The sequence below is a fragment of the Mauremys mutica genome, chromosome 7, assembly GCF_020497125.1.
Source record: "Mauremys mutica isolate MM-2020 ecotype Southern chromosome 7, ASM2049712v1, whole genome shotgun sequence".
Lineage (NCBI taxonomy): Eukaryota > Metazoa > Chordata > Testudines > Geoemydidae > Mauremys > Mauremys mutica.
Genome location: NC_059078.1, coordinates 80,147,854 through 80,167,116, shown reverse-complemented (window position 1 = coordinate 80,167,116; position 19,263 = coordinate 80,147,854). Strand labels below are relative to the sequence as shown.

The following is a 19,263-nucleotide window of genomic DNA, read 5'->3' as shown; positions in this document are numbered from 1 at the left end:
GGTTGTGCAAAAAGTAAATAAAGCTATGAAAAGTCCAAATTCTGCACTCAACTACTCATGCCTAACTCTCTCTGAAGTCAGTCAGAGTCATGTATCTATATCCAAGGACAGAATTTAGCTTTCATTCTGTGTGATGAGTAGAATACCAGTAGAGTAGAATGAGTAGAATAATCTGACTTTCATAAGAAGGTTCAGTATAATTATGTACCATTTTCCAAATGTAGAGCAGTATCCTCTACTCAGCATGTGTGCATAGCCCCCTCCAACACTAATGGGAGCTGCACACCTACATCCAGTAGGGAAAGGACCATTGTGTATGATTCCAGATAACTTAATATAGAGCATCATTTAGTGCAAATGCTAGTAACTGACATTTTTCAAAGCTAAAATTAGGAGAAACAATCCACTATGATGTGGTTTTTTTTTTTAATTATCAATTTTGTTCATTACCATAAGTGGCACCCTGGTGAAAACTGCCGGTTCTATCGGGAATGACAGTTTGTTCCTAATTTCCCCTTCTTGTTTCTCTTCCTGCTGCATGGATGTTATTCAGTAAACTGCATCTTCCTACCAATCCTCCCCCTCTAAATGAGGGTGAGAGCATGGTTAGCCGAATCCTGCAGCTTGGGCCTCAAGGAACAAAATTTATTGGGTAGGATGCTTATAGAAAAATTACAGAATGTCTACAATTTTTTCCTTTCTTTTGTTTTGTTTTTGTTTCCAATTTTTTGTCATTCCCATATTTTTTTTCTAGTTTCTAAAGCTTTCAGTTGATTTATGTCACTGAAAGAAAATCATAGTGGCTTGATTTATTATAGCTCTGCTACTGTAACTATCTTGTGCTTTAGGCATGTGAAATTCACTGCAAGCATTCTGCTTTCATAACTTGTTGTGCTTTTGTAATTTTTTTAAATTTGAACTGTTTCAACTGCATCAAATACATTTTAATACACAATGACAGCCCTTTAATTTCAACCTTGTGGTAGAGAAGGTATTAACAGGGTTTGAGTCAGTCTATTTCAGGAATAACTCTATCAAATGTGGATATATGTGTTGTTCTTATTTGTAAAATATGAGCATGTACAGAAAAAATATAATTGAATAAATGATTTCATTTAATAAGGCTGGAGAAATGATAACCTTTTAAAACTGAAGTTAGGCATCAGGTTGAAAAAAATAAATATGAATTTTGGTACATTTTGGGAAAACAAGTACAATAGCCAAACAAGTTGCAATGTTTATTCTAAAAAAAGTTAGAAAATATCCTCATTGTTTGCATTAGAATGTTATTGTGAAATTTATTGTATTATGTTTTTAAAATATTGCTTAGAATATATTGCTTAGAATACCTGTTTAATACCTTCTCACTGAGTATTCTTGTTAAACTTCATGCACAAAATTGTGTGGTTCCTAAATATTTACAGAGACAGTATCTGATATATTAACCTGCAAAGATTGTATTAAAAAGTTGGTTAGTTCTTTGTAACTTGAGAAGCCTGTGTATACAGAATCTTAGGAAAATAAATACCTTAAGAAACAATGTAATTGAATTTTTGGCATTCATCTACTGTAGGTGGTGGGATAAACCCTCTGCATTTCTATCAGCAATCAAAGGTGTAAGATCAGAATAACGGACTGGGTATTTTTAAAAGCATCTAAGAGCTTATTAAATAGTCTGCCTTTTTTCCTATTTTTATTAAAATTGATATTGTCTAATTCCTAATCCTTTGGTATTTAATGTAAAGAGACGGACTTAAAACTATTTTATATTTTTATTCATATCAGCTGTATCTATGATTCCCATCGTTAGATTATTTATTGATTTGTTAAAGTTTGCACAGCACTTTGAAGATATAAAGTGCTATCTAAGTGCCAAGTATTATTTTTTCCCATCTTCTAATGCTACTTTTAATGGAGTTATTATGAGAAGGTGAGGTTCTTTACAATCTCTGTAGGAAGACAATGATACTGTCTATTTAAATGTCTTAAAGTTGCATAATCCATAGTGGTTCACCTATTGTATGATTGCAGTCAGTTTATTTTAACATATTTTAAAATGCTTATCTTATCTATAAAATGTTTAGGTAAAATGTTTATCTTGTTAAGGAATGGCACATGAAATGAATAGCAGTTTCTGTTGATTATTCACAGTAATCATTTAATTACACACTTGAAGTCCTACGTGTAAGGCACACTGTCAGGTAATGTAGGTGTAGTGTTTAAAAAGTTGTTTCATGGTAGCTAATATCAATATCTTTTTCATTTTATTTAACCCAAAGAAAGCCATTTTGAAAGAATTTAAGCAATCTCCTGTAGTGTTTGCAGCAACAACATTGCAACTTTGGGCTAATACATGAGAACCAGAAAGTGAAACTGACTAGTAATCCTAGATGGGTTGTTTCTAGTCTCAGTGAATGAAGAGCACTAAGTAATTGGTGAAAAACAAATTGGATTTTTAAAATTTTCAGATTTTAGTACTTACAGGACTATGAAGTTGTTTTGTCATTTATTTGTTTTAATGCCCGTATACACACACAACTTCAATCTTAGTCAACAGCAGGTATATGTGTATACTATGATAGCAGAATTGTGTTTGAGCCTGACTGTGTCCCTTTAAACACTCGGTCAAATATGCCCACCCAACTCCCACTAAAGTCCATGGAGTTGTGTGTGCATATCTGAGAACCAAGTTATGCCACCTATATGACAGGATAAATAAATACAGAAAATCATTTTTACCTTAGTTTCTGTCATATAAACAACTGTTTTGAAAACCTTGCTTATGTTCATAATGGTATGTGATATGATTCATAAGCTATATATTAATAATACTTTACAGTTTTGTAGCAAAGGATTCTGCAGCTTTGGCAGTTTTAAAATCATTTTTACCATAACAATACTTATTATTGTCAAATGAACATAGTTTTAGTAAGGATTTAATATGTACAGGAAAATCAAGATCAATGGGGAAAACATATCTGATAAAAAGTAATATGGATTCCTTTTTTGTCTAGCCCTGTTATAGTGGAAATCCCACATTTTGGATCAATGCGAGGAAAAGAAAGAGAACTGATTGTCCTTCGCAGTGAAAATGGTGAAACATGGAAGGAACACCAGTATGACAGCAAACATGAAGACTTAAATGAAATTCTCAATGGAATGGATGAAGGTAAACATATTTCATCAAAGCTTTAACTGGGTTAACGTCAACAGGCAGAAAGCAGGGCTAATATAAAAATGTAATCTCTGTGATTTGACTTCTGGAGAACACATGGCATTACAAAATAAAATAATGAAATGAGCGTAGGAAGGAATTCCGTAGCATTGGCCTTAACTCACTCCCACCCCCTCACCCCCAGTCACCCAGCCCCCGGTTTCTCACAATGCAGAACAATAAGCTTTTCTCTGAAGTCACAACGGGTTTACATGCTTCCTTGTGACTTTAAAAATAAAATAACATATTTACCTATAACACAACACTTCAGAAAAACATAGTGACTCCAATGAGGAATAGTCCCATTATTAGGAAGAGTCAAATTAAGGCAATCCAGGGCATAGGCTCACCCCAAATAGAGGCTGTACCTGGCAGTGCCCCTGGCTGTGGCCCTTCTCCTGTGCCCATGGCCTCAACTTTACTTGTTATGGCACTGGCAGGAAGCACCCACACAGACTCTCTTCTGAGCATCACCACACCTCCTTAGGAAGACTGGGCCTGCTGCTCTGTTAAGACATTGCTCACTCTCTATCTGGAGGTGGGCTGTGGTCATTCCTGAGGAAGAGAAGACTCAGCCTGTACCTAATTCAGCAGAGGACTCTGTTTGAAGGGCGCCCTGCTAACACAACTGCAGGAAAGCCATGATGGGGTGGTGGCAATGAGGACCCACCCACCCACAGTCCCCAGCTGGCATGGTGGTGGTGGGGGCTCTCGAGAAGCTGGTAGCAGAGTTAACCCATTGAAAGAATAGAGGTAGTTCACACCCTGCAGAACACTTGTTTCAAATGTCTGCAGCTTCAAGCAGAGATCACCCATGTCAGGTGCTCCTCACAATCATGAGGACTAGAAACACACTTTTTTAAGAAGGAAAGCTCAGATACTTAAGTTGTCATGTGACACCAAGAGCAGGGCTCTGGGTATTTGCCTGTTATGTCTGTGCCTTAATCCAGACGTGTATCTATGCAGTGTCCTTTCAATATGTGCAGGTATTTACACAGCTGGAACCCACAAGGCCTGAAACCTCAAAATTCATTAGATTTTAAACTTAGTAACCCATTTCCTCCTGGCCCCATAAGGGTGTGCCACTGGGTTACCTGAGGTTGGTCTGTGGGCTGGACTTCCTGGTTTCTGTAGGAAGATATCATTACCCAGCTTCTCCCCCTACTTTCAGGGCTTGAATACTTTCAAGGAACTACTCACAACTAATCTATAGACCCAAGAATTATTCACTGGAAGTCTTCAGCAAATAAATTCTGAAAAGTGAAAAGTTAGTGAAAATCTTAAACTGATGGATAGATAATTTTAACAGAAAAACACTGTATTTGGTGACTAAATTATTTACTACAAATTATTCACCCAGATCTACATAAAAATGAAATGTCTGTAGTTCAGTATGTCATCACATCCTTCTGTACTTTGTTTTTAATTATTTCCCCTTAAATCATTTCCAAATGCATGTTCTGTTAGAAAAAGAAAACTAAGTATTATTTTTCTGTACTCAGACAAACCACCCTCATAACACTATATTCTGTGTGACACCAAATATATCCATAAGACTTCAATGATATATCCACATGTCCAAGATTCTCTTCAGATTATGTGGAAACTATTGCTGAAGGGTTTCCACTGAGTTCTTAAAGAGTAGATATGAAATCCCTTGACTAAGTTATTGTTTTCTTAAAAGCATCTAAAATAAATAAATTAAAACTTCCTACATTCAGGAGTTTGTGCGAAGAGCACAGACTGGCTCCATGGCAATAGAGATGGGAGAGGCTTTCAACATATTTTCTTTTCATACGTTTCAGTTTTGAATATGTTTATGACACCAAAAAGCATGAGTTTTGTGGACTCTTTCAGGCAGTGCTAATGCTATTGTCTCTAACTGTGATAGAGATTGCTGTTTAACATCCAAATATTAGTCAATCTCAATTTTGCCATAGGAGGAAGTTTCTTAAATCATTTTCAAGTATTTCCTGGGGCAAAGTAAGTTTTTAACTATACTTTTCATATTATCAAATCTTTTATATAACTTTTGCTGATATTGCGCTGCTACAGCTTTTCATATCTGAACATGCATAAAGTATCCCATGATTCTGTGTATAATTTTTGGCTTAAATTTTTTTATAGAAAGTCACAGTCTGTTTGGGCACAGTTGTAGTTAGGTGAAAGCGTAAAGTCATTAGTAGCAGATTGTACAATAATTGTAGAGATTGTAGTAGCAGACTGTAGAGGGCAGCAGCAAATGTAACCTGTATGAAGCCTCTGCTTCAGTAAAGGGTTTTCTTTGTTGAGTAGGCGAACTTGAGTAACAAAGAAAGCAGAAATTAAGGAGAAAAATGTGACAGTGTTGTGGTTGGTTTCCTGGATGTTTGGATGCGTATTTTGACTGGTTTCCTGGATACTGGGGATGGGGAATAGCCAAATGAGTTTCTGCTTTGAAAGTGCACAGCAAAGAGCTGGGTGTTATGCAGATAATTTCTGTGACTGTTTATTTTTAAATAAGTGTATCAGAATTTATGAGGCATTGTGGCAAAGGCACTGCAAATACTGTGCCAAAAATGTAATCTATTTCATAATATAAAGGTACTTAAATTCAGTGAAGCCGACAAAATAATGTATGCAGTCCCAGCACTATACAGTATGTGTACGAAATGAACTGGGATTGATTGAATGAAGGCAGCACCCAGTGCAAGAACTCCCTCCCCCTCCCTGAGATGTTATGTGGCATATAATGATTCACAATTTAGCAGAAGAAGCTCTGTTGTACTCCTTTGCATTGTGCTTCTCTGTTCTTAATAGTTAGGTAGGAAGTCCAGATAAAATGTATTGATCCGCAGCTTGATTCTGCATTCTTTGCTCTTCCCACATGCCCACTGACTTCATTTGGAGTGTAGGAGAAAAGTAAGATTGGGTGCAAAATGCATCTATAATACTCCAAATTGCAACATATATGGTATTTACAAAAATTCTCCACAAAGTGCATGATGTTATAAATTGATGTGTTGCAGAGTACAGAGAGAATTTCTGCATAAATTATAACCCTCTATGGGGATCTGGGAGTACAGCCCTAATTCCTTAGCTCGAAAAACATAAGCTTCTACAGTTAGAACCAAGGAAGAATCTTTCTTAGCTGTTAGTGATTGCAGTACTCTTTCCCTTTCTGGGATCCAGCCACTAGAGGGTCACACACATATGCATGGCATTACAGAGCGTACAATGAATGCAATGTTATTCCTTTGGAGTGAAAATCTTTTGCCACCTCAAATCCCAAGCCACAGAAAAAATGAAGCATCAGAGGGGTAGCCATGTTAGTCTGGATCTGTAAAAGCAGCAAAGAATCCTGTGGCACCTTATAGACTAACAGACGTTTTGCAGCATGAGCTTTCGTGGGTGAATACCCACTTCGTCGGATGCAAGAGACGAAGTGGGTATTCACCCATGAAAGCTCATGCTGCAAAACATCTGTTAGTCTATAAGGTGCCACAGGATTCTTTGCTGCTCTTACAGAAAAAATGAAGACATTTAAAAATCAAGACATTCAGTTTTGAGATAGAGGGGGAAAAAAATACTGAAGACATTCCCCCAGAGCCTTGATTTGTTGTTGCTGTTTTGTTCATGCTAGCTTAATTCTTCTCCATTCAGAAGTTAACACTGGGTTTGTTACAGTTAAATGATCCCTCATCTGTGATATAAAAGCTCTTACATAAAGTGGTATGAAAAGTGATGATTTCATTTATATTAACAATTTACTGGTTAATAACAAAAACACACCTCCGAATTAGAGATCTGTCTGAAACAAACCCCTGAATCTCAACGCCCCTGCCCTTGGAGGATGTTTGGATCCAGGTGTGAACTCTGAGGCTAGAGCCCATTTCTAATCAAAATAGAAAGTAAATGATAAAGAAATAAGTGTCAGTGAAGTGATCTGTCACTTCCAGAAGGTCATTATCATCTTTACAAAGAAGTTTTGCAACCAACTCAAAAGACAGATACTCTCTGGAATTGTTCACGTTTCTGTTAATCATGTAACTGGATAGTATGTGTCCTTCCCCATTCACTTGTTCCTTTTGACCTGTGTAATAAAGACTGAAAAGTCACATTATATGCCTAACTCCATAATATACTGTCTTTCAAAGATCCAGTCTATTTATCTTTTTGCTGTTTACCTAGTCAGGATTGATAGAAATCTTCCATCATTATCTCGCCATTGCTAATACTGTAAATGAAAGTGTGCTGTTATTTACTGGAAATAGCACCATCTACTGGGGAACCTAGCTATCAGGCTCAAAATAATTTAGAACCAGTAGATAATACTTGGAGGTATTAAACATATACTTGAATAATAATCAGTATATTGCTTTTGGTTTCGTGGGTGGTCAAAGACAGTTAATGGAAATGGGTCAGATTTCACCTGTATGCCACAAGTGCTACTTTCTCTTAATTTCTCTGCTGAAGTTGTGATAGCTAATTTTTTCAGCTGGGCTATTTTTTTGCAGGTGCAATTTGTACCCATATTTGTTGCACTTACAAAATTTTTGTGTCTCTAAACAAATTTTGGGCACAACCAATCTTGTTTGGGTAGCTAATCAACTGACGTGCACTTGTACATCAGATAGTGAGCACACAAATACTTGTGCCTACAATGTAATTGCAAATTTAAATTATACTTTGAAAAGGGAGGCTGGTTTATTGCTGGGGGTTTTTGTTTGTTTTGTTTTGTGTTTCATATGTAGGTCTGTGAAACTACTGATCAAACCAATGTGAATCCAGTTCCTTACCTGAGGTTTAAAATACCACCACGGCTCATGCTGCAATGATTTTTCCATTGTTTCCTGGAAATCAAATGAAAACATCTAAATATAATACAGTTTTTGTACATAGAGATATCAAATTCTTTTTGTGCATGATAATGAAAGACATTCTGCATACACATAAACAACAAAACCATAACAAAGCCTGTTGATTTTCAAGGTGACATTTCCCAGTTACTTGTATCACTTTGAGTGGGTCACAATGTGTAAATGGTTGAAATAAGGAGCAGTAGTCGGTATTTTCTCATCCTTGACTCCCCTGTATTTCCACCATGATGGCTTTTGCCATAACCTACGCATTTGCTGGTCCTCTATATTGGACAAATAGAGATGCAAAATGTGAAAGCTGTTCAATTTATGAATGGCCAGCTGCAGTAGAAATCCCATTAACGCATGACATTGGGCAATGGGGAGGGAAATCGGGTACTGGAACACATAAAAAGCCCTTGAAGCTGGGGACAATAACCATTAAGATGATGATTTCTTTTCTCTGATCCTAATTTTAGTTGGAGGAAACTTATGTAAACATAACTAAAGTAGTTAGACCAAGGATTAATTTGATCCACACTATCTTAGCGCTGTTATTCACATGTGCAAAACCAGATATGATCTCCCTCCCTGACTCTGAACCAGTCAATCTGAGCTCTTTTCCTACCTTGGAAGAGGTGATTTGGGCCTCCTCTATCACGTAAAACTCCAGTGGCAGCCCTCATTCTGGGAGGGATTTTCCTGGGAGGTTTTGCATCCTTTCCCCCCTCCATCTTTGTCTTGTTTCTCACTCCCATCATCCTCTCCCCACTTTTGTATTTAGCTATTGCCATCACTCTCTCGCTCCACTTCCCCTAATGTTTCCTTTTTCTTATCTCTTCTTTTTCTCCCTTCTTCCCTTCCTTACACTTGGCCCTTTCTTCCTCACATAGATTTTTTTTTTTAAACTAAACATTTAGTACTCAGGGCTGCCCCTTTACCCAGTGAAAGCAAGCTCTTGCTTGGGACCTTGCATTCCAAGCATGCTCTGTAGGCTGGGCCTATCTCCTTCACTTGCACTGGGACTAGACAGGGAGGAAACTCCCCAGTCCCCTTGGCAGCAGGAGTGACAACCTTCCCTCACAGAGCTTGGGGCCCAGAAGGGTTGTGCTGTTAGTACCCCTTCTAATACTCTAGGAACGCTACTAATGGTTTCTCATTTCCACTGTGGCCAGTGCTGATCCCCAATTCCTGCGTCCCCCTCCTAGCATATCTCACACCCCCCTCTCCCACTTCATGCATATACTATAGCAGGGAGACAAACACTGATCGCAGAGAAAAGTGCATTACTAGATAGAGCACTCTGATGGACAAGTGCAATGCTGCCATGTCACAATGAGAGAAGAGCGATAAGAGACTTCTCTGAAAAAAATTGCTTTATAGGCTCTGTCCTTAGCATAACCTAATAATGACTGTGATGAGGAAAGAGAGGTTGACCTAGTTTTCAGTGCTGATGACCTACCCTAGAACCTTTCTGTGTAGAAAAGCAAATGTTGTAATGGCAAAGCAGTTTGCCAGTGGAGAAATGATGGAAACAGGTCACCTGTGTTTAGACCAGGCTTATGATTCAGAGATCAAATGGAGAATACTTAAAGTCGATGTGTCAAAATGTATCTCTGAGTCAGTATTATTTGTTCCTATCTGCTTTTCCCAGAGCAAGGCAGACAGATAACTGCAACTGCAATAGGTATGTGCTGTATTTAGAAAATTTGTACGAAAGAAGGTACACAGATTTACTCACATCTGTATCTTAAGGAAGATTGACAGCAATAGGAGATACTTAGGTGTAGTGGTTAATGGAAAAGTTTGGGAGTCAAGGACCTCTGGGTTCTGTTCCCAGTTCTACCACTGACTTGCTGTGTGATCAAAGGAAAATTACTTAACCTCTCTTATGTTTTGCTTTGCTTCCCTTCTCTTCTGTAAAATGGGGATAATACTCTCCTTTTTAATAAAGTGTTTTGAGATCATTGAATGAAGGGTATTACATAAGTGAAAAGGAATTCAATTCAATTAATTAATTAAGGAAAATGGTACTATTTCTAGATGTGCAGGACTAATGTGATGGTGATCTTAACATATAAAATTCATGATCAAGGTGTGTTTAGGAAATGTGACCTCTCCGAGGACTAATTTCCCCTATTTCATTAAATCTCTTTTGCCAGATCTACATTTTTATGTGATTGGTTTATGAGAGTCAGAGGTGGCTTAGGAGTGTCCCTCCACCCTACTCAAGCCATTATTCCCAGAAGCTGCAGGCAGAAAGCTTGTTTCATTAGAGGACTCCAGATATAATCTCTGAGTCAGCATTAATGGAAGCTGGCATAGTGGAACAAATGCTATCCTTGCCTGTTAGCCTGACATACTCTAGAGCAGGGGTGGGCAAACTTTTTGGCCTGAGGGCCACATCTGGGTATGGAAATTATATGGCGGGCCATGAATGCTCATGAAATTGGGGTTTGGGGTGCAGGAGGAGGTGAGGGCTCCGGCCAAGGGTGCGAGCTCTGGGGTGGGGCCAGAAATGAGGGAGTTCAGTGTGCGGGAGGGGGCTCCGGACTGGGGCAGGGGATTGGGGTGCGGGTGGGAAGGTTAGGGCTCCAGCTGACTGGTGTGGGCTCTGGGGTGCAGGACAGTAGTACCGAGGAGAGGGATCAGGGCTGGGGTAGGGGGTTAGGGTGCTGGAGGGGGTCGGCGCTCAGGCTCTGGGTGGTGCTACCTCAAGCAGCTCCTGGAAGCAGACGCATGTCCCCTATCCGGCTCCTACGCAGAAGTGTGGCCAGGCGGCTCTGCGCACTACCCCATCTGCAGGCACTGCCCCTGCAGCTCCCATTGGTCGTGGTTCCCCGCCAATGGGAGCTGTGGGGGCAGGGCTTGTGGCGGGGGCATGCTGCTGCTTCCGGGAGCTGCACGGAGCGGGGCAAGCCCTGGATCCTGCTCCCCGGCAGGAGCTCGAGGGCTGGATTAAAATGTCTGAAGGGCCGGATGCGGCCCCCGGGCCGTAGTTTGCCCACTCCTGCTCTAGAGCAATGCCAAGTGCAGTTTATCCAGATTATCACATACATCTTTGAAAAGGAATAACATCTTTTTAGCATTTAGATTTTAATTATTTTGGAATTATAGTCACTCTTACAGGTACAAAAAAGGAACATAGCTCCTTATAAACTACCCTATAAAAGCCCCCTACTGGTGGTGTAAGGCTTTTATTGCACCTTAAACCTGCCATTGGTTCAGGACTGAATAATTTCTGTCCTGCCACTAAGCTCAAAGTAAATTTTTGGTGGAAATTCTACATTTTGGGGGAAAGCAAGAAATACTGTATATGGTAACTTGTTTTTCTTTTGAAATATGATAACTGTTCTGATTGATTAGTAGGCAGAGTGCAGGTAACATGGTAAAAGATGCCTGATAAATACAGTTTATCACATGATTCTGCAACTTACCACAGAGATTTCACCAGCACACATGATAGGTATTATAGGCCAAATCCTTTTCCCGATGAGGCTGCTTTGCACTACTCCAGCAATACAATGCAGCCTTAAAATTGACCAAAGTGACCAGTAAGTGATTCTACTGATTCTCTTCCCAGCATAAGAGCATGTTGGGAGCCTCGCCAGAGAGTGCCCAGACACATGCATCTTGCAGCATATATGTATACTATTGACAATGTGATTTAAATTACACTTATTTCTAAGTTCATAAGTTTACTACTCATTCGTTAGATGACCAGTGCAGGAAAACTTCTCCTTTTCCTCCATTATGTTACGTAATGTGCTTTCCCACGTTATATTAAAACATGTGAGTGTTGGATTTGGGTTAAGTTGGGACTAGTTCTAATGTGGCAATCACTCCATAGCACTGCAAAGTCTCTGCATGAGCTGATAAAATTCCTCATCTTGTCACTGGAGGCACTAAGGGGTCCACTTACCTGAGGATTGACACTCCGGCGATTGATGCATTGAGTGAAGACCCGCTAAATGAACCACTGATCACTCTCCCCTTGACTCCTGTATCCACCGGATCAAAAAGAGTAAGGGGAGTCGATGGGAGAGCATCTCCTGTCGACATCGTATAGTGTGGACCCCGTGGTAAAAAGATCTAAGTTACATCAATTTGAGTTATGCTATTCATGTAACTCAAATTGCGTAGTTTAGATCAACTTTTCCCTTTAGCATAGACAAGGCCTTAGACTGGCAATCAGTGCAGAGTGACTTCAGTGCCTATGTGGATAACAAGTGTTAGAATTAGCTCAGGATTTATTGGCTGCTATGACAACCGTGAGACTATCCCAGGTGGTTACTGTCTCAAATTACATAGCTAGTCACTCTCTAGAGCTGTTTGGGCAGGAATTGGAAGTTAGACAATTGGAAATTAGTCCAGTGTTATGGACTGACCATGACTTTTTGCATTTTTGATGTTGGGGCACACCTATGATATCAGGGCAAGGGGATGCATTCTAATGGCCTGGCCCGAAAGACCCTGAGCCTTCCTTCACCTGAGTGACAAGTGAAAAAGAGTTTGATGATCTCATTGTCAGGAACATCAAATTCACACAAATGTTAAAAATAAAACAATCAAAACCCATTTGTTCTTCTATTTAAAAAAGCCTTCTTGGACTTTTGAGTCTGGTGTGGAATTCAGCTTTTCCACAATACAGAATAAAGCTGTGCACTCTTAAATATTTATGTACAGTATTTGCAGATATATTATATGTGAATATTTTAATGTATTTTTCCCCACAGAGCTGGATAGTGCTGAGGAACTAGAGAAGAAGCGTATCTGTAGAATCATCACGAAGGATTTTCCTCAGTACTTTGCAGTGGTTTCACGAATTAAGCAAGAAAGTAACCAGATTGGTCCTGAGGGAGGTGTTTTGAGCAGTACAACTGTGCCTCATGTCCAAGCATCCTTCCCAGAGGGTGCTCTAACCAAAAGAATTCGAGTTGGCCTCCAGGTAATAGACCACACCTACAATAGTCATTTTAATATGCAGAATCTAGAGCTGCAATTTTTAATCTGTGGGGTGAATGAGTCACAAGGATATGTCTAGTAGGTGACATCACTGACTGAGAGCTGGTAAAGCCTGTGGTGACTAGGACACAGGGCTCCTAAACCCACCACACAGGGCTCCTGCACCCCACCTCCTACTGGGACTGGGGTTGGGGCTGCTACCTGCCCTGCTTCTATCTCACCAACTAGTCTGGGAGCTGTTCCACCACCCACACCATGCTCAGCATTGTGGCAGAGGAAGTGGCTCCCACGTTCTGTTTATCTATCTTCATAGCACCAGCCACCTACCCCCATGCCAGTAGCACCAGCATCCATCCTTCCTACCCTTTTGTGTGTTAATACAGCTAAATGTACATGTATACATCTAGGAACAACGAATGTAGGCCATATTTACATGACGATGGATTCTGTCCTGAAAGCAATGACTCTGAAAAAGATTTGGGGGTGTTGGTGAATATTCACTGAACATGAGCTTCCAGTGCAATGCTGAGGCCAACAGGACTAAAGTGATTCTTGGATGCATAAAGGGGAATCTCAAGTAAGAATAGAGAGGTTATTTTACATCTATATTTGGCATTGGTGCAACCAGTTCTAAAATACTGTGTCCAATTCTGATGCCCACAATTCAAGAAGGATGTTGACAAATTGGAGAGTCTTTGGAGAAGTGCCACGAGAATGATTAAGGGATTAGAAAACATGCCTTATAGTAATAGACTCAAGGAGCTCAATCTATTTAGGTGAACAAAGAAGGTTAAGGAGTGACTTGATCGCGGTCTATAAGTATCTACATGGGGAATCAATATTTGATCATGGGCTTTTCAGTCTAACAGAGAAAGACAAATTCAGACTAGAAATAAGGTGTAAATTTTTAACGGTGAGCATAATTAACTAGTGGAACAGTTTACCAAGCATTGTGGTGGACTCTCCATCACTGACAATTTTAAAATCAAGAGTAAATGTTTTTCTAAAAGATTTGCTCTAGGAATTATTTTGGGTCAGTTCTATGGCCTGTGTTATACAGAAAGTCAGACTAGATGATCACAATGGTCCCTTCTGGCCTTGGAATCTATTAATCTAAATCCTTGTAGCACCAACTCTCCACCCCAGCCAGGAGCTCTGCATGTAAGTTGTAAGGAAGCTGCAGTGGGCCCCGAGAGAATTTCTGTGGCAGAAGATCAACCTATGGCTAGTGTACATAGCACTTTGCTGTCCCCTATAGCACAGGGCTATGCTTGGGGATGGGAGAGGCTGTAGTGCTTAAGACTATATCTACTCTGGGCTGCAGAGCATTCCATATGCATCTGTGGGGAGTCTGCAGAGGTGGTTTAAAGCTTCCTTTAAAATGGAGCACAGAATCTAGAGAAATCTTCCTCTTGCTGGTTTCTGCTAATTATCATTTATTGGGGGGTGTTGGCATTTTTCACAACAAATTATTTGTCCAGTTGATTTGGTGGGTTCATTAAATAAGAGCTTAGTTTTAGATTGCTTTGCTCGGAACTTGTGCTGGTGAAACATTTTAACCATCATCTTTTCAGATCACCATATAGTGCAGTTGGATAATGGAACAGGTAACAAATCAGTGCCCTGTTGTCCAGTGAGAAACTTTCGGGAAAAGTAATGAAACAATTTGATTCATAAAAGCATCCAAAATGTCTGATTCAAAATTTATCCTAACTTATTTGTTCTAGAAATTAGACTTGAAATTGAAGAACAGATTTCTTATGAGATTTCTGCTACTTTTTGGTTGAACTTTAGTTCAGAAGTGATGCAAGAATTGTGTTGCTTTTCTCACTGTAATTTGGTGCATTAATGATTACTGTGTAGATAGAGCCCCAGGAAAGGCACATTTTAAGAAGGCCAAGGAATAAGTAAAACAGGACAAACAGAAAATAAAAAGAATTGAGTTCTCATTTTGGAAGAATTCTGGTGGGCTAACACAGATTTTTATCTCAAGATATGAAATTCCTTCTCTATGTTGACAGGCTCAACCAGTTCCAGATGAGATTGTCAAAAAAATCCTCGGAAACAAAGCAACTTTCAGCCCCATTGTCACTGTGGAACCAAGAAGAAGAAAATTTCATAAACCTATAACAATGACAATTCCTGTGCCACCCCCTTCAGGAGAAGGTGTGACCAATGGATACAAAGGAGACACCACACCTAGCCTTCGACTTTTATGTAGCATTACAGGTTAGGCAAGAATCTACTCTTTGCAAAGGTTACTATAACAATAATGCATCCACATTCATTTGTTATACATTTCAAATATAGCTTTCCAGTGAGGAAAGCCATTGATAGTTTCAAGTATTGAAACCAGTAGGATTAAAAATAGTACTCAAATGCCTGATGCAAAGCCCATGGAAGTCGTTGGAAAGACTGCCACTGAGTCAGTGGGCCTTGACTTTGGCCTTGTGTCATTATCCACGTTAGAGGAAACTTTACAGCAACAAACATTTTATGACATTTTATTAAGTGTTCAATATGAAGAATCTTTCCATTGACAACAGCATACATATAGATAAAAATCCAATATGGATGCAGTCCTGATCCTATTGATTGCAGTGAGAGTCTAGCCACTAAGTTCAGTTGGGCCAGGATGTTACCCAGAATGTAACATGAGTAGAATGTGTATCTTTCTACATTAGAATCAGTTTCAGATATGTATGTATTATATTACTATTCAGATGTATGAGAGCAATAGTAACTTCTGTTTACATGTGAAGCAAAAGAACTCAGTGTGGAAGTGTTCTTCTGCAATCCGTTTAAAAAAAAGCTTGAAGATTCATGGTACATGTTTGGTTTTTAAAATAAAATTGTTTATGATTTACGTGTGACTTATTTTCACAGGAGGGACTTCACCTGCTCAGTGGGAAGATATCACAGGAACCACTCCATTGACGTTTGTAAATGACTGTGTTTCTTTCACGACCAACGTTTCAGCCAGGTATGGGAATGCAAAATACCAAACAGACCCAATTATTTGTTTCCTTACATAGGAAAAATAGGGTTTTTCCCCGCAGCTTTCCATGATTCTTAAATAAGGTTGATAAAGAAATAAAAGGTCAGATCCTTAGCTGGTGAAAATTGGAGTAGCTCTGTTGACTGTATTGACTTATACCAGCTGATGATTTGGCCCAATAACTTGCTGTACTATTTTTAATAGCAAAAATAGCTTAGTATCACTGTCTTTTATTGTTAGTTCACAGGCTTAGCAAACTGTTGGAGTTTGTACATATTATTTCAGAAAAGAAAAGCTGTTTTGATAGGACATTAATGTTGCACAGCTAAGCATTCCATGTTTAGGAAACGCCATGGTTCAGACTGCATGTGAAACCTTAGCTCTGCAGTCTTTAATGGCAGTTTTCACATACTGTTTCTCTAAAATTACAATACAATACCATACAGGCTTTTTGTATAACATTTACAAAGTACAGAGCTGCTCTCCCAAACACTCCTTCATACCTTTAGTACATTTCTCATTATACTGCTATGTTTAGCTACACCCAGAAACCAAGCCTGGAAAACTTTGGCCAAAATGTGAATGGTTTTGAAAGTTACAAGCAACTGAACTCAGGAGAACTGGAAACTCTCATGCATCCTCACTATAGCAGTCACTGCCACACTTGTTATAATAAATAATGTTTCTGCACATCCTTTCTTGCTCTCTGGGACAGCATGAACTATACCCTGGGAAATTTCCCACACAAATCATCTGTCAGGAAAGGAAAATAATCCCTCTTTCTCTGTGCCGGTTTTGAACATTTACGTGACAGTGGTTCACAAGTTCCCGGACTGCTGAGTTGCAATCAACCTTTGGATGGCCAACAAACAGCAAATACAAACCAAAGACTGCAAACCAAGTTTATATAAAAGTGTTTCATTTGAGGGATTGTTACATACATAACAAGCTCTTTTATACTGTGGAAAAATGTCTTCCTCTGCCCCCCTAACGTCCCTAACTTGTGGGTGTACTAATTGTCACCATGCTCCAAAACTTAATCAGAGAAGGAGACAATATAATATCTGTCCTGTAGCAAGCCTCCTTTCTTGCATATGCAATTTATGTATCATGAGTTTTCTATACCGCAGACCATGGATTTGGCTGTACATTATTCAATATGGCCTCCCATCTCACTCTGAGTGCGGCTGACAGTTTATTTTAATGAAGATTAGATATGGGTACTGGTGGACCTCACAGAGGTACAATGCAAGATACAATTTAGATGGCACTTAGCCACAAAAATCACACCGTCTACCCAGGTTTGGCCTGAAGGGTACTCAGAATGAGCAATTACAGGAGACACCAACAAAGGATCACCCAAAGATGCAAATTCCACCAACCCAGACCACCTCACTTTCACTCATCTAAAGCACTGTAAGGAAAGCTCTGCCTTTGCCAATGGGAAATTTTCAGAAACTGCATTCATCCAAAATGGCCGGGGAATCATGGAAGCCAATGAACACAATGATTTCTCTTTGCCTTCCCTGAAAAGTAATCTCCATTCTGGCCCATCACCATTAGCAGAGACCACAGTTGTTCTTTGCTGATGTAACAGAGTTTCTTTATAAAGTTTTGGCCAGTGGTTTGTGAAACAAACTCCTGTTGTCTTTTCTATTTCAGATTTTGGCTTGCAGACTGCCATCAGGTACTAGAAACTGTCGGCCTTGCCACACAGCTTTATAGGGAATTAATATGTGTTCCTTATATGGCCAAGTTTGTGATATTTGCCAAAATGAATGACCCCGTGGAATCTAATTTGCGTTGCTTCTGCATGACTGATGATAAAGTGGACAAAACTTTGGAGCAACAAGAGAATTTTGAAGAAGTTGCAAGAAGTAAAGATATCGAGGTATATTTCATATTTACAGCAGCTCAGATTATTCCCTTTCTCTGGAGTGTAGAGAATCTATGCTCTAGTTCCACTCTACAAGAGCAGGCAGGGTGTCAGGATCTCACAAAAGAGGTCCACAACCACTATAAGCCAGCTATATGAAGGCTCACAGTGAGCAGGGGTGAAAGTAATTAAGGGATTTACCGCAGGGCTGGGGTCATGAGCGGGCAGCAGGGGGTCCCTTAGGTGGAAGGGGTGGGGCCTTTAAATCCCGAGGCCCTTTAAACCAGAGATTTAAAGGTCTCTGGGCTCCAGCTGTGGTAGCAGTGGCTGGGAGCCCCAGGCCCTTTAAATCACCGCTGGAACCCCATGGTAGTGGTAGCTGTGGTGGCAGCCGGGAGCCCCGGGGCTCTGGCAGCGACTTAAAGGGCCCGGAGCTCCTGGCTGCTGCCGCAGCTACCACAACCATGGGGCTTCAGCAGCGGGGCTCTGGCAGCGATTTAAAGGGCCTGGGGCTCCTGGCCACTGCCACTACCCCTATCCCGGGGCTCCGATGGCAATTTAAAGGGCCCGGGACTGCAGTAGTGGCAGCCGGGAGCCCCAGGACCTTGAAATCGCTGCCAGAGCCCCATGGTAGCTGTAGCTGCGGTGACGACTAGGAGCCCTGGGGCTCTGGTGGTGATTTAAAGGGCTCAGGGCTCTGTCTGCTGCCGGGAGCCCAGGGCCCTTTTAAATTGTCCGCCTGGGGAAGCTGCCCCCTGCAGTTATGGTAGGCTGTGTACCGGCTCTTGCTGGTATGCCGTACTGGACCGGACCAGCTTCTTTTCACCTCTGACAGTGAGGCTGTGTGAAGAAACTCTTTGGAAGTGCACTAAGCAGGATAAAGGGACAGGACTTGAGAAACCATCTTTACATAGGTCCTCCAGTCTTCCTGCCTATTGGGAGTGGGGAGGTAATGCAAAGGACTCTGGAGTAGCTGCTGTAGAGCAGCCGCCAGGGGTGCTGAGAGCCAATGAACTAAACTGTAAACACTGTATATAATAGAAACCACTTCAAGTCAGGGGGTGTTGCAGCATGCCTTCCCCTCACCTGCATCCCTAGTTCCTATGGCAGCTGCACTCCTGGTTCATAGCTTGGTGGGTTAGAATTCCTCCCTCCTTGTCCACATAGAGATCTCCAGCACGCAGTTGGCTGGTTTGTTTGGGATTTTTGAGGCAAAGGGCGTTTCTTGTGAAAAATCATGTAATATACACTTTTCCCTCAGAGAATCCTATGATGTAGCTAATTATAAAGATATCCATATCTATTGAATTGGAGCTATATTTTTAAAAAATAACTTTAGTAATTAGAATGTTTAAAAATAGTTTTAATTAAT

General features: G+C 40.3%; 1 protein-coding gene across 1 annotated transcript in view; it reads left to right on the top strand.

Moving 5' to 3' along the window:
* ANK3 (ankyrin 3) overlaps positions 1-19,263 on the top strand; it is a 305,329-nt gene that overhangs the window by 236,138 nt on the left and 49,928 nt on the right. Inside the window, exons 28-32 of the mRNA XM_045025319.1 lie at positions 3,015-3,169; positions 12,789-13,000; positions 15,039-15,246; positions 15,904-16,000; positions 17,678-17,906. Of these exons, the coding sequence (XP_044881254.1) occupies positions 3,015-3,169; positions 12,789-13,000; positions 15,039-15,246; positions 15,904-16,000; positions 17,678-17,906 (901 nt within the window). The remainder of the gene's footprint in view (positions 1-3,014; positions 3,170-12,788; positions 13,001-15,038; positions 15,247-15,903; positions 16,001-17,677; positions 17,907-19,263) is intronic.